Source organism: Cervus canadensis, chromosome 15 (assembly GCF_019320065.1).
Source record: "Cervus canadensis isolate Bull #8, Minnesota chromosome 15, ASM1932006v1, whole genome shotgun sequence".
In the NCBI taxonomy this organism is placed as follows: domain Eukaryota; kingdom Metazoa; phylum Chordata; class Mammalia; order Artiodactyla; family Cervidae; genus Cervus; species Cervus canadensis.
The window spans coordinates 13369797-13395060 of NC_057400.1; the positions used below are offsets into that span (position 1 = coordinate 13369797).

Sequence of the window (25264 nt, forward strand, 5' to 3'; positions counted from 1 at the left end):
CCCTTCACTAAGTTTTGTTTGGCTTTTTTTAACAGCCTGCATCCCATATAACCAAACAATGCATGTTGCTTTCTTTGAGAAGTTATTTTTGAGAGCAATTACGTTTCTGATGTCCTAGAAGAATGATTCTGGTGGAAAGAATCCACACCTAGACTGATCATAATCTAAACGAACAGCCTTGAAAGTCACACACACACCCCACCTCACAGTACAGTGACCAGCTAGTGCCTTCCCACGTAACTAAGTGGCAAGCCACAGGTGCAGCCAGACCCTTCCCTGAGAAGAAAACCACATTCCCCAAGTTGTTTTTCCCCAAAATGCTGGCTTTAAAACTTGAGTCTTTGCATTAATCTGCTACCGGATTAAAGGACTCATTTAACCCTTCCAGGCCCTTCACCAGGCTCTGTGGGCAGTGCAGTCCAGTCAGCTAAACAGAAGCTGGGCTTGGGTTCACTGAATATTATTCATCTATCATTTCAACATCTTTAAAATGACAAAGTCTATATTCGTCAATTTGACCTTGGAAATGAAACCCTAGTTCACCAATTTCCCCAAAGTTCCAGCTGTACTTTAAGGGGAGATTTTGACTTCTGAAAAGACTCCTGGGAGGGGCCGGCAGCTCCTGTTCAGTGAGAAGACTCTGCAGGAAATGAGGGAGGTTTGTGGCTGCAAGACCCACCTCCCCCCTTCCTTCTCCACCTGGCCGGTGCCCAGGCCCTCTGTCAGCCTGCCAGCAGCTAAGCCTGTGGGACTGGAAACTACATTCCTTTGAAAGATCTTGGCAATTTGTGCCTGGAATTTGATGCATTAGTTCTAAAATTAAATAAAGATCCTGTAGTGTTCTTCAAAGAAATATGGCGTGGCTCTCTGACAAAACACATTTTTCAAGTGCTGACCTCTGGGAACTTCAACTAGCTTCATATTTCAGGCTGACACTGCTCACAGGCTACTGTCTAGTTGCCCAAGCAGGGCTGGTTATCCATATATTTTCCAGTCTCCCGATCAGCTTTTAGCAGAGGAAGGTGAGGGGAGTAAATAAAAAGAGGAGAGCCATTCATTTAAATGCACAGCCCCTTTCCAGTTCCTTGGGGAGAAGCCCTGGTAATTAACTCTAATGAGATTAAAGTAACTTGGAACTCTCCATCTTCCCAGCATTGTAAAAGTAAATCCGCGATAAACCAGTGTGTGCATGATATCAAAGTCAATCTTTTCCTGTAATGCAATGGCCCCTCACTTCCACTGAGGCCCAGACTGGAGAGGGGAGGAGGACGGGGGCTGCCAGCCTCTTACCTGCGCTTTGCTCCATCACTTCTTTCTGACACATGTCTTGAACGTTTACCGTGCAATTCACGATGAACTCGGGGGACGAGCAGTCGTTATTCAGCTGGAATTCTTCACACTGGTAACACTGAATTTGCAACGCAAAGCCTGTGGGACAGACACAGTCGGGTTCAGACCCAGCCTCACAGAGACCACCCGGGAACGCACCGTCCTCCCACTGGCCCCAGCCAGCGTCGCTTCCGCGCTCGCGCCTGGGGCTCCCAGAAAGGCGGCTGCGGCTGAAGCCAGTAGAGGGCGGCGTGGCTGCCGAAGGTCCTGCGGGATAAAGTGCAATTTTGCTCGCGACCCTTAGACCCTCGCTCCAGAAACAAAGAGCCTATCCGACACCACACCTGGCCATTCCGCACGGAAGTTGGAAGGAGGAACATGCAGCCCGAGAGACGAGTAGCTCCAGAGACTTGCGTCAGCTCCAGTCTACGCCGAAGATTTGCCTAATTGTTAATTGGTTACAAATGAGTTAATTGCTATTTTGGCACCAGTCGCGATTGCCTTTGCAGACGCCTTTTCGGTTTTCTTTGATTTTTGGCGTTCGCATTCCAGCGCTGTGGTTCGCAGGCTCCCTACGCTGAAGCTCTGGAGGAAGTGCCGCTGCGCCCCGAGTCCCCCACCTTTCTTCGGGACTGTTCCCCCGAAGCAGCAGGGGTGGCCGCGGCGTGGGAACGTGTATCCCCGGCCGCTTTCTGCCCCACTTTCGCGGCTCCGTTTAGCTAGGGCTCCGGCTCGGGGTCCCAGCTCTGCAGAGCAGGGTTGGAAGTCGGTCTCTGGAGGGAAGGAGTCAGACGTTTCGCACCTCCCTCCGCTCCAGCCTGACTGCTCCGCTTGCATCTACGAGCTGCCTTCCAGACCCAGTTCCCCCGACTCCCAGGCAGACGAGCCGCGAACCCGGCGCAACCCCTCCCAGCCCCCCAGCGGTCGCGCTCCGAGCGCAGCAACCCAACCCGGGCGCGCCCCGGCCACCGGCTGCCCCGCGTGTGCTCACCTGTCGGCGGCGCCACCCCCACGGGTTGCTAGAGACGCCCGACTACTTGGCGGGTTCGGGCTCTGTCGCCCCAGTTCCCTAACCGAGACCCCACGCTGCTCGGACCCTCCCTCCTTCCTAGCTTCTTCCTACCGCGCAGTCCAACCATCTGCAGCCAGAGTCCCACCAATCCGCCGCTCCCGCCTCTCCTGCAGCGCGGGATTTGGAGACCTTCCCATCTAGCGCCTCTGAGCACTCCTCGCCGCAGCCAAACTCCCGCTGGGCAAACCCGGAGCAGCACAGGGCCGGAGGTGGGCGCCCAGAGAGGCAAAGGGGCCGGCGGGTGGATGGGGTGTGCGCGCCCGGCCGGACAGCTGGCCGCTTCGTCTTCTTACCTTGAAGCAAGAACAATCCGCAAAAAGTTGCTGCGACGCCGAGCACCCACATCCTCCCGGAGCCGCGGAGCCGGGAGCGAGCAAGCGCATCAGAAGCTGCGACCGCGGCGGAGGCTGTCCGGGCCGCAGCGGCGGTGGCTGCCGAGGCTGCTGGGGCCCGCTCTGCTGCTGCCGAGGCGACCGCCGCCGCCGAGAGGAGCCGCAGGTGCCGCCGGCGGCGCCCGCATCGCCCGAGCCGGGGCTCCGGGCTGAGGGTCGCCGCTGCTCTGACTCGAGCTCCCTGGCGGAGCGCGGCGTCTCCGGAGTTGGCCACGGAGAATGAAGGAACTACGGGCGATCCCGAGCACCCAAAAAAGTCTCCTCTCTTCTCCCCACCTCCCACTCCGGGCACCACGTGACGGCTGCCGAGTTGGGGTGGGGGTGGTGAGCGGGGAAGGCTGGGACAGTCTTTTCACGTCCCACCCCCTTCCGCTCGCCCTCTCCTCCCGCCACCGCGCGTCCCCGGGCCTGGGACGCCTAGAGGGGTAGAGAGAGCGTGTAGTTTTCCGAGGCCCGGAGGCTGGAGATCAGGGAACAGCGGGAGAAGGGCGCAGCAGGTGCCGCGGGGATCCGCCGGGCGCAGTCGGCAGGACCTGGGAGGTGAGGTCGCAAGACTGCGTGCCCGTGGCCCTCTGCTTGCAAGGGCGCGCGCGCCCCCCACCCCTTCCCTGCGCCCCCGGGGCTGGCAGGCTCCTCCGCCGCAGGGTCTCTCGGGCCTGCGGGACTGGGGCTGCGGGGCCCGAGGGGCGGGGCGCACTCCAGTGCGTCTGGCAAAGTTGCACACCTGTAGGCCCTTTACAGGGTCCCATGCTGCCGCGCCTTCTCTTCCTTCTAGAAGCCCCTCGGTCGTTACCGGGATTGGATTCAACTGCGGCGGGGTGGGCTGGGTGTGGTGGGGTCCGTGACCAGCTCCACGCGCTCTGCACTCGGTTTATCTGCCGCGCACACCGCTGAAGGGTGCGGTGACACCGCCCTCGTAGCCTAGCCCAGGAGAGGGCCACCCCGGGGAAGCCTAGATGAGCTCCCACTAGAAAGCAAATCGGGGTGAAGACGGGAGTTGCTCTACTCCATCCCGTTTCTCGAAAAGACCAGACAGCTACCTCTGACTTCCCTCCTAGCCACGGGTAATTAGCATATGCACCCGCGTCCTCGCGTGTACCTTGCCTTCCCAGCCCAGGACTCGGTTGCTGGCTGAATCCCGCACGTCGATTCCTCCTTTCTCGACCGAGCGACCCACTTGCAGTGCCCGCGGGACTACACTTGCCGTCCTGACCGCCGAGCCCGCAGCAGGTGGTGCGGAGCCCGCCGGCCGGCCGGGAGCGCCTCGGAGCCCCCGCCCCCAGTCCCGCTCGCTGGCTACCCCGAGTCCCTAGGGAGCGTCCACTTCTGTGAAAAGGGCTTCACAAGCTTTGTCCCTCTCAACCTCGGGTCTGCTCTAGGAGGAAGCTCTCTCAGGCCGAGATGCTGATCATATATTTGCCTGTCCTGCCAGCAGAGCGGGTCTGGAAATGCGCTTAAACGGCTTTCTTGTAATGCCTCTGCAGAGATCGTTCCCTATCTGCCTCGGGCCCCCTCTCTCCCTTTGCTCACCTCTTCCTCTCATTTCTAGTTGGTTAACCCCTCGGGGAGATAAAACTGCTTTGACCATTACTGGCTAGCTTGCAGACTCCGATCTTACTACTGGCTGAATTAGTCTTTCTGGAACTATAAGGCATTTGCTTATTAGTCTGTTTCTTCTGGGAACTCTTAGGTAGAGCACGTGTGAGATTTAAACAACTAATTGGCTCAAAGGGTCCTTGAATAAGGTTTTTTAAGCTTTCAGTGTGCCATTGTGATATGACGTTTATTTAGCAATGAAACAAAAGAATCTTAAAAAGTTTGAAAGACACAATTTTAAGACAACAAAATTCCAATGTAACAAATTGCACAAATTAACCAAATAACACTGATCATACAATACTCTTTAAAGAAACAAGTGTGTACTAAAGTATCCATAGATCCTAAAAATATTTGTTATGCCTACTTTACAAGCTCCTGTACAAAAGCAATTATAAATAGTTCACATCTAGAAAAAATACACAGTAACCTTTAAAATAGAATTTATCCTTACATATAAACAGCCTTTGTAGAAAAAAAGGATATTAAAAGTAAGCATTTTTCATAGCACCAATCATCTTATTTTTTACAAAGTGAACATTGCAAGTAGGAATCTGCTTTTATTTATAGATTGATCAGATTTTAATCAAAAGAGCAGGAAGATAAAAATCAACAAATAATGTTGAGAATCACAGAGAACCACTAAGTAGAAGCGGGTGTAAGGAAATGATTGGAGGGAAAATAGAACTACATCATTTCTGATACATATCACTTCTGATCAGTGTCGCACTTGAGTTCCTTTACAGTTTTCAATAGAAGCAGGATAACACTTCTTGCTAGAACCTGAATCTTTCTGTCAACAACTTGGAATTTGCACTAGAATTAAAGTTTCTATCAAACTGAGATTATGGGAGGGAGATGACAAGAGCCCTCTGTTTTTCTGGCAGGCCCTGTTTTCGTTTTACAGAGTGTACCCACAATCTGAGGACTAAGACAGTGACCTAAACAAAAAGTTGATTTGGAATTTTTAAAAAATATATTATCAACTTCTAAGACTTAGGACATCATTTCAAGAGCATGGCACTGATTCAATTTATTGCTGGCATTTTTTTTTTTTTTTTGCTACAAATATAATTTCTTTTTCAAGAAAATTTACAACTTCTGTACAAGTATTCAAAAAAAAAAGTGCAAAATTAAGACTTCTGAATCCTGGGTGTGTTTACTTTTAATCCTTGTGGAACACAACAAATAGAATCGATCTTTATTGCCCTGTCAGGGAAGTAAGCTCAGTGGGCTGCTGGCTCCGAGTCTGACGGCATAGGCTCTGGTACTGCGATCCTTCATGTGTCGTCATCTCTACCTGCCCGGCTCCTCCCACCCCTGTTCCTTAAGTGCTCAATTTCCAGCTCACTTTATACATCGTTTGAACCCTGACTTGCACAGGAAGAGAAGCTGTCATATAAAGAATCACTCAAAGATTCCAGGTGGTCCACCCCAGGCCTATCGGAGCTACTCAAAGAGGCCTCTTCAGTTTTCTCTTTTTCTTCCTTTTGTCCTTCAACCTTGTTCAGAGAGTTCTTCTCCTTTCCTAATAAGATCACAGTATTGCCGTTATATTTATTGAATGACTCCAGGGAAATTTTGCATAATCTGTTCTCAGGATCTTCTCTTGTTTCTTCAACTTGTTTCAATTTCTGCAATAAAAAGAGGAAAATATTAGAAACATATTTCTTTGCAAAATCAAGTTATTCTAGCCAATATTCAATTATTGTCGGTATAAAGCACAATTTAAAAGGATAGAAGGAACCTACAAGTCTTTTAACAAATCTTCTAGTATAATTTAATGTAATAATAAAACCAATTTTACAGATAAATCAAGACTTTAATCATTTTACTGAGATAAATAGGTCCCAATTTGCAAATCATTTAAGTGCCACTTAATTTCATTTTAAATGGATCCATCTGAAATTTGTTCAGGTAAAGTGTCTTCTTTTTCTTAAAGTTTCAAACGCCTTTCTTTTCCTAAATATTTAGTTGTCCTATGTCTAAATATGGATAGGGATTGAATTGCAGCCAGAAATGACAGTTCTATGTTAAGAAAAAAGGGCATACAATCCTTTAAATTGCCACACAATTTAAGTCCACGTTAAATTTGTCAGAAGCATTGTCACGTGTGTATTTTGTCTGCTCACAAGTCTTATGCTATTGGAAAGAGATCTTGGGTCTGAGGGGATAGATTCTTCAAGGCCCAAGGGCTTAAAAATCATACGAACAGTTCTGCACCCCAGTAACCTCTCCTCCAGGAGGTTCTAGTAAAACTGATTTAAACAGGGGTACTTATAGGCTGGTAGTCTCTGGGACTTCATAAAACAGTGCAGTCATATTTGATAATTATTGTAGGTGAACTCTGTAAATGTGAATATATTCAGTTGCTTAAGTAGTTCCTGAGGTCCAAGGTGACGGGAGGCATAGATACCAAAACTGACAAATGTGGAAGTATTAAAGCCATGACCACATCTCTCATCTCCTTTTCCTCTTTCAGGCAAAAATTCCATCGAAACGCAAGGAGGACACAGAAACAGGCCTTGGAGATAATAACAGTAGCTACCATTTATTAAGCATCCACCATGTAAAAGACACTGACAGTACTTTATCTGTAAGCCTTTCCCTCCACCTCCCAACAAACCTGTAAGTTACAACTCTTTGCGACCCCACAGACTGTAGCCCACCAGGCTCCTCATCTGTGGAATTCTCCAGGCAAGAATACTGGAGTGGGTAGCCATTCCCTCTCCAGGAGGCCTTCCCGGACCCAGGCACCAAACCTGCATCTCCTGCATTGCCTGCAGCTTCTTTACTGTCTGAGCCCCCAGGGAAGCCGGCAAGATACACATCTCCACTTTACTGAGGAGGAAAACAAGGCTCGGATTGGCAGGGTTACCTGCCCAAGGTGGCCCAGCAAGTGATGGAGAACAAGATTGGAATTCCTGTCTGGCAGCCTCCCATGCTCTTGTAGTAAAGGACAAGGTGTCCGGTATGGGTTTTTTTTTTTGTCATTTTGCCACCCAAACATGCCAAACCATCTCAATTGCTCCTGTCAGAGGCCCTAACAAGGCAGTTCTACTCCCCCCCCCCCCCCGCAACATTGCTAGGATGGATGTCAAAGGTACAATGAGGAAACTGTATTTGGATCTGGGGAAAAGCGGACACAGTCAAAGCCTGTGAATTCTCACATGCTAAATATTTAATTTGTTGTTGTTGTTGTTGTGGCACAGTTGATCAGTTGTGTCTGACTCTTCTGCAACCCCATGGACTGTAGCCCACCAGGCTCCTCGTCCATGGCATTCTCCAGGTAAGAACACTGGAGTGGGCTGCTATTTCTTTCTCCAGGGGCTCTTCCTGACCCAGGGATCAAACCTGTGTCACTTAGCATTGGCAGGCAATTCTTTACCACTGAGCCTCCTGGGAAGTCCGTTAATATTTAATAGAAAGAGAAAAGAAAAGGACACAGAAGTGGATGACTCTGGTGTCCCTAGACCAGGCTCAGACAGCATCTGTCTCTCTGCTGTGGGAAATGGCGTAATTCAGTGGGAATATTTGAAAATCATCCTTGAAGTGGTGTTTATTTCATTATACTATTAACATAGGAGCGCTATTCACAGAGCTAATTTTCAATGAAATGGCTACCTCGAGACCAGAGATGGGCTGATGAAGAGATTCCTAGGTGATTACAGAAAAGTGGCCCCATCATTAGGAACAACTTCATGCAGCAGCCCATTTTCATGCTGTGCCAATTTTAAGCATTCTTTTAAAAGCAATTATAAAGTACAATGTGAAAAATACATGGAGGGGGTAGAAAAACTTTGCTTATACTCAATATAGGTAAATAGAGGGCAGTCAATGTAATTTCCTCCTCACCTGAATATCTTCTCCCTTTTTTCTTTATTCAAGAACCACAGTTCTTTTTCTTGCCTATTTCTGGTCATTGTGGGTCTCAAATTCATTCAATAAACACTCACTAGAGAAGCTATTGTGAGGCAGGTGGAAGCTTTTGGTGCTGAGGATACATAGCTGAATAAAATTGCAGGCTTCCGTGGTGGCTCAGACAGTAAAGAATCTACCTGCAATGCAGGAGACCCAGGTTTGAGTCCTGGGTTGAGAAGATCCCCTGGAGAAGGACATAGAAACCCACTTCAGTATTCTTGCCTGAAAATCCCACGGACAGAGGAGCCTGTACAGACCATGAGGTCACAAAAGAGTCAGACACAACTTAGTAACTAAACAAGAAGGAAGGGGTTATTTACATGAAAACACCCACTGTTTATGGGACAAAAACAGTGCATCTTGTTTTCTAAATGTTTCCCACTTGTAGGTTTGGTTCTTTCAATTAATTATGACAAAAGCCTACACTGGCCGAGGAGGCAATGGAAATAAAGGAATGGCCCACTATAAAATCACATGCCTTCTCGGTCTTCCATTTGTTTTCACAGTTTTGATGAGGGGTGGGTACCAAATATTCTGGACTGTGAGAACACCATCAGTGCAAGAGTGACAGGGAGGACACACTGACCTTTGACCTTGGTGTTGGGGAGCTGTAGGGGCTGGTGAGGACTGTGGTCAGCTCAAGAGTATGTGCCTCAGCTAAAGGCAGGAGCAGCTACTCAGATCTAGCTCATTGGTGCTGTGCAGAAACATGAGTCCAGATTGGGTCCAGATCTTTGATTTTTAAAGTTAAGGGCACAATATTTGCTTGTATTTAAAGTTCTCTAATTTTAATTATTTGCTTAGATTAAGAAAAAAACAAAACAACAAAACCCCCACTGCATATGTCAAGTAGTAATCTTTGCAGTGTTTGAACTCCTGAGCTAGTGACTTTGTTTTATAGGTAATAGCTGACCCCCTCATACTCCTTCTCTCACAACCTAAAAATCTAGCCCAATGCTAATCATCAGCAGATTCTCGATGGAGACTGGAAGATGGATTCAGCTCTCTCTAGCATCAGCAGAGTTTCAGCTGTTGGCTTTGGTTTCTCCAGTGGTCCTGCCAGCTAAGAATAAAAACAATGAAGTAGCTTACTTTCCTTCCTTGAATTAGAAGTGTACCCAGCCAGCCTCAACATTGTCTTGTCAGATCTCAGGTATGTTAAATTTGAAGTCACAAAACATTTAAATTTAAAACATAAGGAGGGATTGAGGTCCAACAGGACTGTGCTTAGGATGGATCTGTTGAATGGTAACAAAATAGTGAAACAGAACAGGACCCTTTGGTCCAAACTCCCCTCCCTAATGTCCTCCATCTGTCTTTTGTCTGTAGAAAAATTTTAGCCAAAGGATAAGTTTAATTAAAGAAGTGAGAAAATCCAGAAGCAAAGGAAAACAATCAAACAAAACAATAATAGTTTAGTCAGTAAGCAAAGTTAAAGCCCTTTAGTTCTTTCTCAAGGGCTATAGATAATATTCTGAGCCATATGATACCACCATATCCGAGCTGTCTTATAGACACTGAAACCGCTATTTGGTGGAAGAAGTTAACTGCATGATGACTAGACTCTAGCCAGGACACAAACTGGCTTCAAAAAATGGGAACAAGCTGACCCTGGAACTGAAGACTGACTGTACATAAAACAACCAAGATGATGCTTATAAGACCATCCCATGACCAATTTCAAAATGCCTGTCAGAGCTGCCTGTGTTGATTCTGAATGTAGCCCCCTCCCTCTGCCTATAAATGCTCTAGCCCACCGATGGTCTGGGGGGGTGGGGGAGTGGGACGGAGTTGGCCTATGGACAGGAGTCTGACACAGCCACCCCCCTCACCCTCTGTAGGCTGCTGGTCTCCAAAATAAAGCAAACTATCCTTTCCACCAGCCTTGCCTCTTTATTGGCTTTAGAGCAGTGGGCAGCTGGACTTCCATTTCGGTAACAATAGTGCACATCTGTTGGTAACAAATGCATGTGAAGGTGCTTTGAAAACTAATCATGGTAATAACAGTATTTAATTAAGTGTCCCTGATCGTGCAAAGATTGAAGGCAGGAGGAGAAGGGGATGACAGAGTGTGAGATGGCTGGATGGTATCACCTCACCAAATCAATGGACCTGAGTTTGAGCAGGCTCCGGGAGATGGGAGGACAGGGAGGTCTGGCATGCTGCAGTCCACGGGGTCGCAAAGAGTGGGGCACAACTGAGTGACTGAACAACAACAGGAGCAACAAGTAAGTGCCTGCTCTGGACAGACGCTTGGCTAAGCACATTGCATGGATTATCTGTTTTCATCCTCCCATCAGTACTATGGCATAAGGTATCATTGTTCTCCCCGCTTACAAGCAATCGAGGCTAGAGAAAGTAACTTGTTTAAGGTTATGGAGCAATACCTGGTGGGATCTGGATTTGGACCCAGGCAGTCAGCCTGTAGAGTCCAATCTCTTAACATCTATCCTGGAAAAGAATTTCACATCTATCAGCCCATATTAACTTTAAAGGGAGCATCTGAAATAAGAATCACACAGCAAAAGTGCTAGTATTAATAACAAACCTAGGAAAGATTCCTGATGAAGACGGCATGGGTTCCACATAACACTGTCATTTCCTTTGTATAGTGTCCATCATAGAAATTATGATAAAATTAATATACTACACTTGCCACCTATAGGTGGCAACAGTTGTACGGTTCACTTTTTGGTGGGGCTTTTCACTGTACTTGGGAACAAAAGTTGGGCTAAAAAGGGTGAGACTATATTTTCAAGTTTAAAATAGTTTTGCTTATTCCTAAATATTTTCCTGTCCTTTGTGTAACGACATTATTAACATTCAAGCACAAAGTAGATAGTGTCATATTCTCCAGAAATCCCTTGGTAATTATCCCTTAACTAATTTGATTCCTTTTAGTCAAATAATCAATCAAATCAATTACTAGGTGAATAATTATGTGGTCCTGATTCTAAGAGAGAGTTTCATAGAAGAGGGGGCTCTTGGAATGCTTTTGAAGTATACTGAGTAAGAAGGAGGGCATTCCAAGAAGTTTCCATTTCATGTGCCCCCACCACATCTGTAGATATTCCATTGTCTCTCTTGGGTCTAGCAGTTGCCCAGATAATCTGTCTCTTGCCTTTTTAGATTCTGTAATGGACAGAATCACTTAAAACACAGAAACATAGAGCTATGCCTATCCCAAGGGGTTCAAAGAATTCCGTGGACAGAGGGGTCGCAAAGAGTCGAACACGACTGAATGACGAGCACTGCCGTGGGCTATAAATAATGAGTAGCTTTTATTTCTAAAGAGCTTTCCCATCTATGATCTCACTTTGCTCTTACATCAGCCTGGAAGGGGAGGGAGGCTGGTGTCAGCTGTATTTTACATGGAGTATTTACGGAAACTGTGGTTCATACAAATTCAAATACAGGTGAAATTAGAGTTTCCTGATTTTCAAAACGGAAACACATATCATCCCGCCCACCACCCCAACAGTCAACAATAATCATGAAGTAGAGGGTCTGCCTAAAACCAACAACCTGAACATAAGGAAGAATAAAATAGAAAGTGGTATGTCCCCTTTCATAAGGAAAAGAGGGGAGAATATATAAGGTGATACAGAAAAACTGGAGTAAATATATGTATGATGAGATCAGCCTCAGAGAGAGACATGTTATCCGTGTACAGTCAGAAACTCAGCCCACAGCCAAGGAGAAATAAGTAGCAAATTCATGAAATAGCACAATGGATTAGTGTTCTATGATGAAGGCTACTGTTTTATTATTTCAAGTAAGTTTCCATCTGTTGATTATATATTGAAAATATTGGTTAGTATGTCTACTGTAAAGTGTCAGGAGGAGATTCAGCTCTACTTGTGGAATTCAAACGCAGCATCATTCCTCAGTTGGTCACTAATATTTGCCAAGAGAACTAGAGCTTTTCGCACAAATTAAACAGTACCTTTCTCAACAGATTTTTTATTTCTCTATTGCCATAATGATTCACTGACAATCAGTTCAACAAGACATAGGGTAAGAAAATAATAGCTACATATAGAAAGTGTTTTTACAATGTGTTTTACTATATGCCAGGTACTGGGTTGACTGCAGTGCATGAATTCTTACACCAACCCTATGAGACAGTACTATTTGCATCTGCTTTAAACACCTGGGGAAACAGAGAGTAGAGAGGTTGAAATATTTAGCCGCATACACATGGCTAATAAAAGGGAGTCAGGACTCAAGCAGCAAAGGCCTGACTACAGAACTTGGGTGGACTCTGTGTGGAACTTGGGTTACCACCACAAGGCCGGGTATTTGGAAACCAGTGTTCATATCCTGGCATTGTTTTAAATAGCTGTGTGGCCCCATTGAACCTTAGTTTCTTTAAAAAAAATTTAAAGGATCTTCACAGTCTATAAAACTCCAAGACTCTAAAGTATTCTTAATTGTGCATCTTCTATGCATCCATTATTGGAATTTCAGGTAATACAATAAATAATTCTCTTCCCCACCTTTAGTTCTGAATGAACTGAAGAAAGAGACCCAAAAAAAAAAAAAAAAAGGCTGATGGAAGGCGAAAACATCAGCTTTATTATTGAGAAAGCCTCTAAGGAGAAAGAGGTTTTATCTTTAGAGAAGTGAGTTTCTTAGCAGTGGCCCTAGAAGTAGATGGACTTAGTAACTGGTAGCCCTGGGCTGGGGGCAAGTGACTTCTTCTAAAACCTACAGCATGAAGGGAACAAATTATTACGTGTGCTTCTAACAGCCAGCATGGCTTGAGAGGGAGGATGCAGACAGCGGGAGGTGGACTTAAGCTTTCCCATTCCCTTCCTAAACTTGCTATTTTTTTTTTAATTGAAATATAGTTAATTTACAGTGTGGCATTAGTTTCAAGTGTATGGCCAAGTGACTTTTATATATATATATATATATACATTTTATATATCTATTCTTTTTCAGATTCTTTTCTCATATAGGTTATTACAGACTATTGAGTAGAGTTCCCCAGGCTATATATCCTGGTTGTTAATCTATTTTATGAGGAGGGCATGGCAACTCACTTCAGTATTCTTGCCTGAAGAACCCCATGGACAGAAGAGCCTGGCAGGCTACAGTCCATAGGGTTGCAAAGAGTCAGACACAACTGAAGCAACTTAGCAAAAAAAAGCAAAAAATATCTATTTTATATATAGAAGTGTGCATCTGTTAATTTGTTATTTAAACAAGCTATTCATCTTTCTCCTGAGGAGAAGTGACTGAATGGAGGAGGTTAGAGACATTAGGAATGTTATCCTGGAGAACTCCTGCCACATGGAAAGAAATACCTCCCCAAAATGGGGAAGAAGTGTCACCGCCACGGTCCCACCATCACCCCACATTTCTCATTATGTGTGATGATGCAGATTTTAACTAAAGAATCATATGTGCGCTGGGGCCAAGAAGAGGAAAAATTTGGAGACTGCAGAGAGTTGGTTTGGGCAGAGAGCATTTTTCATGGGTGAAGCAGTAGGAGGGAGGGGATTTAGCAGATGTGATAAACAGGTGATGGATCAAACAGAGGAGACGGTTGGCTAATCCTGAGCTTCGAGTTGAAGTGGAAGGTGTGATTTCCCCTATCCCTTTCCTGATGAGCAAATCTTGGGCCCTAGGAAGATGATTATGTGTTACATCCCTGTGGGAATGGGGAGGAGGTATTTTAATACTGGGTCTCTTAGTTGAAGATTTGTGCATATTCAAAGTCTCTGTTAAGTGATGTTTGCTGGGGGCAGGCCAACCTCAAGGGAAACCTTGCAGCTGAAGTCATTTTTCTCAGAGGCACAGTTAATCTCTTCTTTAATACCACCTCTTTCTGTATTCCTGGTAGAGCTGCTTTCTGAATGAGAGGTAAAAATAGACAGTGACCTTTGGTGAACATGGAAGACCCTCCAGACTCTTCTTGAGAGTTGTAGTGGTGACCCGGTTAACCTGGTCAAACTCCAACTTGGATAATTACTTTCTCTCGGTGTTCAGTTCCCTCTATTACCTCAACCGGACACTTTACTCTTTGCTTGCCCTTCTGAAAAATTAATGTGCCGGATCAGTATTAGAGAACCATTCTCTCTCTCCACCCACCCACACACCAGGAGACATGAGTCAGCACTCGGGGGCACTCATTCCTTACTGGGGTCCTGAAGAGTCTTCAGTATCTCCAGGGCAAACTGGTTTTATTAGGTGAAAGAGGACTTTTCGGCTGAGATGTGCTTTTATGAGTATAGTATTAACTGTATCACTGTTCTTTATCATGATCAATGACTTCCAGTGACCTCTGTTAGAACCCCTGAACTCAGAGAGGAAAAATGAGCTTACTTTTTTGGGGGGGGGAATAAAAGCAAGCAGAGAGACGTGCACTAGGAAGCTTAGTTAGGGTTGTTAGAACATAATATATCTTGTGGAAAAGAAAAGAACTCAGCTTGGAGATAAACAGTGGCTACCAAGGACTTTTAGAGACCAGATCAAAAGGATGGAAAGAAAGTGAAGTTATTTCATCAAAGAGACGGGAAATGTTCCCACACATGGAAAATGGGGAAGATGTGGGATCAGGTCCCTCAGTAGGAAGAGAAAAAAAGGAATATAGAGAAAATCACAAACTTTGTCTATGGCAGAGAAAGGCATCTGGGAAAAGGAAAGGCATATAATCACAAGTTTGGGCAAAATGATTATATCAACATGCAAAGGACACATTTGTGATTTCTCTAACATTAGTGCCCTGACTTGAAATGCCCATTTGAAACCTTGTATTTTTTTATTTTTGTTTTCTAGGAGGTGGGTGGATCCACAAATTTAATTTAACATACAGGTTAATCACCTGAATTAATATATCAGATTTGATCACTATTGGTCAGTTTCTCCAAAAGTGAAATTTGCCCTGTTTCATAGTGACTTCTTGAGAGTTGGGAAATAAGCCAGCTCATTGACAGCAGTTTGTATAATTAACTAAACAGAACATTCTTAGCCATGTTGTTAAATTTATTTTTCTTCTTCCAGGACAATAATATTAACTAAAATGTTTATTTAGGAATGAGAACTGAGCAGGTTCTGGGTTGGAACTTCTGAATCTGTTTAACTTAGTGTCAGGTTAATGATTCCAGCCGATGAGAGAGAGGGCATCAAACCTCTGGCCTTTCATTTATAGGCACCATTATGGATAAAAATAAATTTATATGCTACTCACTTGCCTTAAAATATTGATTAGACTTTTTTCTCTGACTAACCTTTCCATCATTTTATGTCTTAAACAGTATACCTATTTGTCCAGTGAGCTGGGCCATGACTGGCTTAGATGAGGGTGTATTTGTAGAGTAAAGAGCCCATGAACTTTGTCAGAGGAAAACACAGCATGAAGGCACCAGTTGTATATTCCAGAAGAATAATGCTATGTTTTCACCTTGGAGTAACAGACTTTGAGCTACTCTTTCAAGAAAAAAACACAAAAAAACACTTTTTTCAGGGGGTGGGAATCAGATGAACATTAAAAAAAGGTCATACTATTTTTTTTTTCATGGATGTTCTCCTTCCAAAGAAACATCTCCAAAACCACCATCATCACAGACATCATAAAAAATGCACCTGAAAGTGCTGAGGTTTTATTATGAAGTATTAGAAGGACTGATGCTGAAGCTCAAGCTCCAATACTCCAGCCACCTGATGCAAAGAGCAGACTCACTGGAAGAGAGCCTGACGCTGGGAAGGATTGAGGGCAGGAGGAGAAGGGGGCAACAGAGGACGAGGTGGTTGGATGGCATCACCGACTCCATGGACATGAACTTGGGCAAACTCCGGGAGACGGTGGGGGACAGGGGAGTCAGCCGTGCTGCAGTCTGTGGGGTCGCAGAGTCGGAGACAACTTGGCGACCGAACAACCAAAATGCTATGAGGGTTAAAACCAGGGGAAAACATTCTGCATTTTGCATTACTCCTTAGCCTACAAATAATTAGGCAACCTGGAAGTATCTCTAACACAAGTTGGTAGAGCATCTGGGAGTCACAGTGCACTGTGGTACACAATCTATCTAGGTGGTTCGCAATAGCCATGGAATCCAGGGAGACTGAGCACTAAGGGTCACCCAGAGACAGACTGATACTTGTGGATGGAAGAGTGTTACCTCCGCTCAGGTTTAAGCTATTCATCTCCCAATGCAATTTCTATTTCAGTCCTAGGGCCCGTCAGCCTTTGCTTTAGATAAAGCTATCTCCCAAGGATGTTTGACATAGCGAATCCTGAGTGTCAGAGCAACTCAGAATCAGTACCAGTTTACTGATCCTTCTTCTCAAGAGAAGATTTCTTGGAATTGTTCTAAAGACTTAGAAACATTAAGCTGTATATTGTGTTGCACACCATTGTAAGATGTTCTTATTCCTCATTACCCAGTAAGCACCAGGAAACATTAAGCTGTATATTGTGTTGCACACCATTGTAAGATGTTCTTATTCCTCATTACCCAGTAAGCACCAGGGGTTCTAAAATGGAAGGATGTGTGAGGTGGGAGAAGGCCAACGGGAATCCACATTTGATCCAGGCTCCATCCTTTGCTCTGCCACAGCACGGCAGTGATAATCCGTCTGTCAACTCTGGACCTGGATTTACTAAATATTTAAGTAGGGATTTGCTGCTCCTGTAACATCATTTATTCATTCAAGAGACGTTTGTTGAGCACCTTTCATGTACTGGGTAGTACTCTAAATACTGGAGATGTCAGAGGTGCATGCAGCAAAGTTACCGTTCACATGGAAGGAGCATGCTAAAGATCGTTTAATATGATGTCAACAGAGAACAAAACTTCAGACATATTAGGAGATGAATCCCTGAGAACTCTGTGACTAGGCTAACCAGCCTAATATTTGGTCTTATGGGCTTGCCTGGCTCAGAGGGTAAAGAATCTGCCTGCAATGTGGGAGACCCAGGTTCGATCCCTGGGTCAGGAAGATCCCCTGGAGAAGGAAATGGCAACCTATTCCAGTATTCCTGCCTGGATAATTCCATGGACAGAGGAGCCTGGAAGGCTACAGTCCATGGGGTTGCAAAGAGTTGGACATAACTGAGTGACTAACACTGATTTTGTCTGATAATGGCATTTAGAACACAAATATCCTGACAAACTCAAAGTTCTGACTGTATCCCTTTACCCTAATCCTAATTTTTAAATAATTCCTTAACTTGCTTATCTTCTTTTGATCTTTTTCCATTTTTAATCTTTAAGATCATTCAAGCTAATGTTTTCCAGAGGTTAACTAATAACTATTTATATTCACCTTTCTTAATCTTTCTGGGTTTAGTTATCCCCTAAATTTAACAAGCTTAAGTTGGATTTTTTTCTCTTTTTCTCTAATTCCATATCATTTTTAATACTATGGTATGGGCCTAACAGAAGTAGAAGATATTAAGAAGAGGTGGCAAGAATACACAGAAGAACTGTACAAAAAAGATCTTAATGACCCAGATAATCACGATGGTGTGATCACTCACCTAGAGCCAGACATCCTGGAATGTGAAGTCAAGTGGGCCTTAGAAAGCATCACTATGAACAAAGCTAGTGGAGGTGATGGAATTCCAGTTGAGTTATTTCAAATCCTGAAAGATGATGCTGTGAAAGTGCTGCACCCAATATGCCAGCAAATTTGGAAAACTCAGCAGTGGCCACAGGACTGGAAAAGGTCTGTTTTCATTCCAATCCCCAAAAAAGGCAATCCCAAAGAATGTTCAAACTACTGCACAATTGCACTCATCTCACATGCTAGTAAAGTGATGCTTAAAATTCTCCAAGCCAGGCTTCAGCAATACGTGAACCATGAAATTCCAGATGTGCAAGCTGGTTTTAGAAAAGGCAGAGGAACCAGAGATCAAATTGCCAACATCTGCTGGATCATCGAAAAAGCAAGAGAGTTCCAGAAAAACATCTATTTCTGCTTTATTGACTATGCCAAAGCCTTTGACTGTGTGGATCACAATAAACTGTGGAAAATTCTGAAAGAGATGGGAATACCAGACCACCTGACCTGCCTCTTGAGAAACCTCTATGCAGGTCAGGAAGCAACAGTTAGAACTGGACATGGAACAACAGACTGGTTCCAAATAGGAAAAGGAGTATGTCAAGGCTGTATATTGTCACCCTGCTTATTTAACTTATATGCAGAGTACATCATGAGAAACGCTGGGCTGGAGGAAGCACAAGCTGGAATCAAGATTGCTGGGAGAAATATCAATAACCTCAGATATGCAGATGACACCACCCTTATGGCAGAAAGTGAAGAGGAACTAAAAAGCCTCTTGATGAAAGTGAAAGAGGAGTGAAAAAGTTTGGCTTAAAGCTTAACATTCAGAAAACTAAGATCATGGCATCTGGTCCCATCACTTCATGGGAAATAGATGGGGAAACAGTGGAAACAGTGTCAGACTTTATTTTTGGGGGCTCCAAAATCACTGCAGATGGTGACTGCAGCTATGAAATTAAAAAACGCTTACTCCTTGGAAGGAAAGTTATGACCAACCTAGATAACATATTAAAAAGCAGAGACATTACTTTGCCAACAAAGGTCTGTCTAGTCAAGGCTACAGTTTTTCCAGTGGTCATGTATGGATGTGAGAGTTGGACTGTGAAGAAAGCTGAGCGCTGAAAAATTGATGCTTTTGAACTGTGGTGTTGGAGAAGACTCTTAAGAGTCCCTTGGACTACTAGGAGATCCAACCAGTCCATCCTAAAGGTGATCAGTCCTGGGTGTTCACTGGAAGGACTGATGCTGAAGTTGAAACTCCAGTACTTTGGCCACCTCATGTGAAGAGTTGACTCACTGGAAAAGACCCTGATGCTGGGAGGGATTGGGGGCAGGAGGAGAAGGGGACGACAGAGGATGAGATGGCTGGATGGCATCACCGACTCGATGGACATGAGTTTGCGTAAACTCTGGGAGTTGGTGATGGACAGGGAGGCCTGGTGTGCTGTGATTCATGGGGTCGCAAAGAGTCGGACACGACTGAGCGACTGAACTGAACTGAACTGAACATTTTATAACTTGATCCTTTCCTCTCTTTTTTATTCACATCTGCTGGTTTTGTTTCTCCAGTACCTCGTCCACAGGGGTCTTTCTATGAATTCCTGGCCTAAGTGGCCAAATTACCCATTTCAATCTTGAACTTATATTCATTCTATTATATAGTTTCTTTTCATATCCATGTCCTGCTTCTCAATTGGATGACACACTTCTGGAAGCCAGGCATTAAATTTGGTTCTTCTTTCATCTTCTGATTCTGACCCAATATTTTACGTGTTGGAGTTGCTATTGATTGCATATCAATGAACAAAGTCACTATCAGGTCTATTTTCAATACATAATTCCATTTCAGAGCTCATAGACTTGTCTCAGTTTTCATAATGTCTACTTTTCCATGATGAAGATACATGTAAAATAAGATCATTTCTGATGTTCATCTGGGCTGTGAAAGCCACACTGCTTTCCAGTCCTGGACACACTAGCAGAAGCACTGTTGTTGTTTAGTCACTAAATCATGTCTGACTCTTTTGTGACCTCATTGACTGTAGCCCATCAGGCTCCTCTGTCCATGAAATTTTCCAGGCAAGAATACTGAAGTGGATTGCCATTTCCTTCTCCAGGGTATCTACCTGATTCAGGGATCAGATCTGAGTCTCCTACACTGACAAGCGAGTTCTCTACCAATGAACCACATGGTTTCTGGGATTCCAGGATAGCCTCATAAAAACCAGGATGGCCCTTAGATTAATGGATGCCTGACTACCATCTGCTTTGGCAAAGCAATTTCCCTTCTCTGGCAAGAGCAGAGACCAGTGGACTCACATCCCTCGGCCACCCTGGTCGGGCAGCTCTGCTGAGCATCCTGGGCCGCCTTCTGTGCCTCCAGGTGGGCCTGGCCTGTGGCTGGGTGAAGCAGAAGCTGCCATCGCTTCCTGGAAATTCAGGAGCAAGAGCCGAGGATATAAGCTTGTATCTTGGGGTGCGATGTTATTGAAAAGATCAGGCCTGTGATAAATGGCACCAACGCTGACTCTACCCTTTTATTAAAGTGTGTCCTTCAACCAGCAAGTGCGGTCTTTTCTGGCCTAAGCCAGTCCCAGAAAGCTGCTTAAATTCAGATTTCTATCTCCTGAAGACAGGGGAAGCTGGGTGATGCGTTTTGGTGCTTTAAGTGAAAGTGTAAACAGGACAATGATGACATTCTTAGAGACATCAATAAGACTATCTGGGTGATAAACCCACAAATATTACTGAGTGTGTGAAATCAAGAAATGAAACTGTAAGGAGATTAAATTGCAGCCAACTTTGGACAACATTCCAGTACCCTGCAGCATCCACGTGCTTTTTTATTCTCTCCCTGCCACCAGTAATATATTCAACTGGCAAACTGACTCTTGCTTTATAAAAGGGATTCTCTTCATGAACCACCTAGGCTGGCTTAACCTCACAAGGCTTACATCACCGATCCACTACAATAAAAACAAACTTTATTTTTGTCTCACATGCCCAGAACAATGTAATGTTTAAATTAATGTAGAACTGAAAGGCGCCTTGCTCCAAGTGAAGTACACCTGCCCACCACGGCTGTGTAAACACAACTCGATTGCTATGAGAATTAAAGATGGATCAACAAAAATCAATAGCTAATTGTGTAACTCAGGGTCTTTCATTTCAGATCTAATCTGGAAAGAAGGTCCAGGAGATGGCTGCTTTTGATTTTCTTAAAATATTATTTCAAGCCTTTCTGTCAGGCAAAGGAGCTCACAGGGTCTTTGCATCATTTCCATAAGTTATTTGGCTTATGAGTAGTCAAGGTCATATTGATTGCTTAGCTTCTCCAGCTTTCATTTTAAAAGTCAGTATCTTTATCAGTCAAGCTGCCTCATTCTGGGTATCTGGCTGGCAATGATGCCAAACAAACTTTATTTCAAAAATAACCCAACACAATAGGTGTCTTGGTACCAGACATGTTGTATAAGTTGGCTTATAAACCACCTTTTGGTCTATTTGATTACACTATCCTTTGCAGTTAAATAGCTACACAACCACCCCATCCCCCCATCAGCAAAATACACTGTGCTCTGAAGATGCACAATTTTATGTGTCGCAGCAAGACATGTAAGGTCGAGTTGAGCCCATATAGATGGGTATACTATCTGTTCTGACATTCCCAAGGGGACCAGGGGGAGGGGGAGCTGTTTGAATAGAATCTAAAAAAACTTCTTCCAATCTCATTAGCTCCAACTGATGAGATGGGAAGGAGGGCAGGCAGGCCTCCTTTGCGAAGGGAATAGTATAATAGCATCCAGAAGACCATGGGGGTAACAGATGGACTGCCTTGACCCCAGTTATATTACAGCAGAGCTAAAAATGTAATGTTTGAACTCCTTTTCCCTTTAAAATGCAACCTTTCATATAATAAGTTAAGCTGTACTCTCTTACATGTTGTTAGAAGCCTTCATCCATTTTGGGGACTGAAGGCAAAATAATTCTTGAAATAATGAATCATTTTTCTTTTGCCAGCTTTTCCAGAAATCCCATGATTATTTTACTGTTGCAGACAATGACCTTCTCAAAGGAGGCCTATCAAACACTCAAGATAAATAATGAGAGGGTCTCTTTCTCCTGCCTCAAGGGGAAAAAAAAAGGTGCAGAAAAGGAAAATGTTTGTGATAGCACTAAGATGTTCATCCTAGGATGAGCAGCAGTGCTTCAAGTGCAAAAGAGCAGCACGTGTGTTTACGTGTGACCAGTAGCCTCCTTCAACAGGACTCCTGGGCAGTGTCTTTGGAGAGACCTTGGGGAGAAACACCCAAGCCCTTCACCCAGTAACACTGGAAACAAATGTTCTGCTAATGACAGGCAGAGGAAGCTTTAACCTCTTGATCTGTGAGCAAGTTAACTAAAGGAAAGGAAGCTCTAGTTAATGCTGCCTTCCAACAGTCTAGAAAACCATGGATGTATTACATCCAGGAGCTAAAATTAATCATAGCAAATTCCCCACTTCTTCCCACTTTCCTGCCTTCCCATCAGGCAGCACATCCTCAGAGGGTGAAAGGATCTAGTCTCTTGCCATTGTTGCCGGAAGCCAGGTCTTAGACACCAGATAGGGTGCTTCTCAAATAGCCACCTTGCCATGATTCGGGCACCGTGGGGATGCATGGAAGCCAGCTTTGTAAGGCAACAGATATCTGCCCATCGTTTTTTATTTTTTGATGTATAACATATCCTCATTTATTTAAGGATGTATTCCAAAATCAAATGGCAAAGTTCAACAGTGCAAAACCGAAATTACTTTTGCACCAACCTAATATCTCACTGTTTTTATTTATTTTTAATGGAAGGATAATTGCCTTACAATATTGGTTCCATTTCTGCCACACATCAATGGAAATTTGCTGTCTGACTCAGGGAACTCCATCTGGGGCTCTGTAATAACCTAGAGGGGTGGGAAAGGGTGGGAGGGAGGTTTAAGAGGGAGGGGACATATGTACACCTATGGCTAATTTATATTGATGTATGGCAGAAATGAAAACAATACTGGTCATCGTTTTATGGCTTTTGTACTTACAGCTCTGGGGACCTGAACACAGACCTGAACTTTAGGAATACGTACAAGGTTCTTTCCACACACACCCTTTAGTCTCCTCCTTATTTTTGTTGAAACTTCCTCTTTCCACAGAGTTGGCTGATGGATGGCCTGATTCTAGGCCAGGGGAAGAAAATTCATTGCTGATGAAGCCGACTAGGAAGGATGTAACTACAGCACGACGGCAAGGATGGCATGAGTAGGTAGTGGGGACGAAGGTGGACTCAAGTGCACCCGCTCATTTAGAGGGGCTGCTGCTGTTTATTTAATAAATATCTGGGTAGCACTTGTTCTTGTCCTAAAGGCTAGGCGGAAGGCCTCTACCAGGGAGGTGCCATTCGTTACACCATTTAATACACAGGGAAAGGGAGGCACAGGGAGCTAAGATTCTTGCCCAAGGCCCCACTGCTGTGAGGAGCCAGGCAAGGCCAGGATCCCAGTTCAGGAGTCCAGCAGCAGAGTTCCCTCTCTCAGTTACTATGCCTCCTGCCTTGGCACAAGCTCAATCTTATCCTGTGAGCATGTTGGCTCACTGTTGCCAGAGCTGATTTTTCAAGAGAAATGAAAATCTGGACTTCGTATATGAAATCTCCCAATGTTTTGTTGCTGTTTAGTCATTAAGTCCTGTCCAGTTCTTTTGTGACCCCGTGGACTGTAGCCCGCCAGGCTCCTCTGTCAATGGGATACTCCAGGCAAGAATACTGGAGTGGGTTGCCATTCCCTTCTCCAGGGGATCTTCCAGACCCAGGGATTAAACCTGAGTCTCCTGCAATGCAGGTGGATTCTTTACCACTGAGCCACCACTACTTCCCCTGGGATAGTCAACAGTTATTTTACTCTTTCTAATGGGAGTTTGATGTGTATTTGAATGTCTGGTGAGTGGGAGGTGGGAGGAGAAAGAAGTCCTTTGACCAAAAATCAGTGCAATTAAAGTGGTTTATGAAAAACAACAACAACAATAAATCTAGTGATATTCCAGCAGGGGGCTTCCTGAAGCTACTGGAAAAATGATGAAGCCTGACATACTAGCCCCACCCCCAGGGCAAGGGTGTTTTAAATAGACAGTGAGTGAGCGAGTGAGTGAAAGTTGCTCAGTGTGCATGACTCTTTGCGACCCCATGGACTATATATAGCCCACCAGGCTCTCCTCTGTCGCTGGGATTCTCCAGGCAAGAATAATGGAGTGGGTTGCCAATACCCTCATAATGTTTCTAAATTCTTTGTCTCTGCCTCCCCCACCGCAAAAAAAGAAAATCCCCCAAATAAAAACAAGCAAAAAATTTCAAAAGCCATTCCTTAAACCTTCGGGGTAGCAGGTGACAGAGCTTTCTGATGTCCGTAAGCTCACATCCAACACCTGGGCCACTGCTTGGTCTGTCACCACATAGACGGTAAATCAAAGGTGCTTTTATTCTTAATCTTACATGGACTTTCTAGTCTTTTCTTGGTTGCAGTGGGTGGGAAAGATGATGTCTATATCCTAAAGGAAATCAACCCTGAATATTCATTGGAAGGACTGATGCTGAAGCTGAAGCTCTAATACTTTGGCCACCTGATGTGAAGAGCCGACTCACTGGAAAAGACCCTGATGCTGGGAAAGATTGAGGGCAAAAAGGAGAAGGGGCCAGCAGCGGATGAGATGGTTAGATAGCATCACCAACTCAATGGACATAAATTTGAGCAAACTCCGAGAGAGTGCAGGACAGAGGAACCTGGTGTGCTGCAGTTCATGGGATCCCAAAGAGCTGGACACGACTTAGCAACAGCAACTGAACAAGAAACAACAAATTGTGTTTTGACCTATTATCCGCAAACCACACACCATTGGATATTTTTTCAGAATGGGGAGAGGGGCTGGTGTGTGTGTGCAAGTTACTATACTGGTTTCATATGGGGCCTTTCTTCAATAAGAGTTTGTGAACTTATTCACATGTAGGATAAGGAATAATCAAAACCCAGTTCTACAATGAAGATAACTGTGAATTTCCACAGGCTGATTGCACCTATTACTGCCCTGCATACCACTGCCTTCTACAGTCTTTTAAAGCAGGGGACCCCAACCTCTGGGATCTAAGGCATGATGATCTGAAGTGGAGCTGATGTAATAATAATAGAAATAAAGTGCATAGTAAATGTAATGCATGTGAATTACATTCAAACCAAACCATCTCAACCCCATGGTCTGTGGGAAAACTGTCTTCCACGAAACTGGCTCCTGGTGCCAAAAAGGTTGGAGACCACCATTTTAATGCACTGGATTGAGGTTATATCTAAGAATATGTTAGGTGCAGTAGTTAGTGGTCTTCTTCTGCATCAAAAATGGAAAACGTGATAAAATTGAAAGACAGTTTA

General features: G+C 44.6%; 2 protein-coding genes across 11 annotated transcripts in view; both read right to left on the reverse strand.

The window, feature by feature from the left end:
• The window catches only part of LYPD1 (LY6/PLAUR domain containing 1), a 56503-nt gene extending 53434 nt beyond the window's left edge, over positions 1-3069 (reverse strand). Inside the window, exons 1-3 of one of the 2 annotated variants that reach the window (XM_043487530.1) lie at positions 2852-3069; positions 2695-2724; positions 1291-1428 (exon numbers count right to left, since the gene is read on the reverse strand). In XM_043487530.1, the coding sequence (XP_043343465.1) occupies positions 1291-1428; positions 2695-2724; positions 2852-2921 (238 nt within the window). In that variant the 5' untranslated portion in view covers positions 2922-3069. Of the gene's footprint in view, positions 1-1290; positions 1429-2694 lie in introns of both variants that reach the window. The other variant, XM_043487528.1, reaches the window with a different exon arrangement.
• Positions 3070-4557: 1488 nt separating this feature from the next.
• Positions 4558-25264, reverse strand: part of NCKAP5 (NCK associated protein 5) — a 1111865-nt gene continuing 1091158 nt past the window's right edge. For 7 of the 9 annotated variants that reach the window (XM_043487514.1, XM_043487515.1, XM_043487517.1 and 4 more), the window contains one exon: positions 4558-6023. In XM_043487514.1, the coding sequence (XP_043343449.1) occupies positions 5742-6023 (282 nt within the window). In that variant the 3' untranslated portion in view covers positions 4558-5741. The remainder of the gene's footprint in view (positions 6024-25264) is intronic. The other 2 variants (XM_043487519.1, XR_006273101.1) reach the window with 2 other exon arrangements.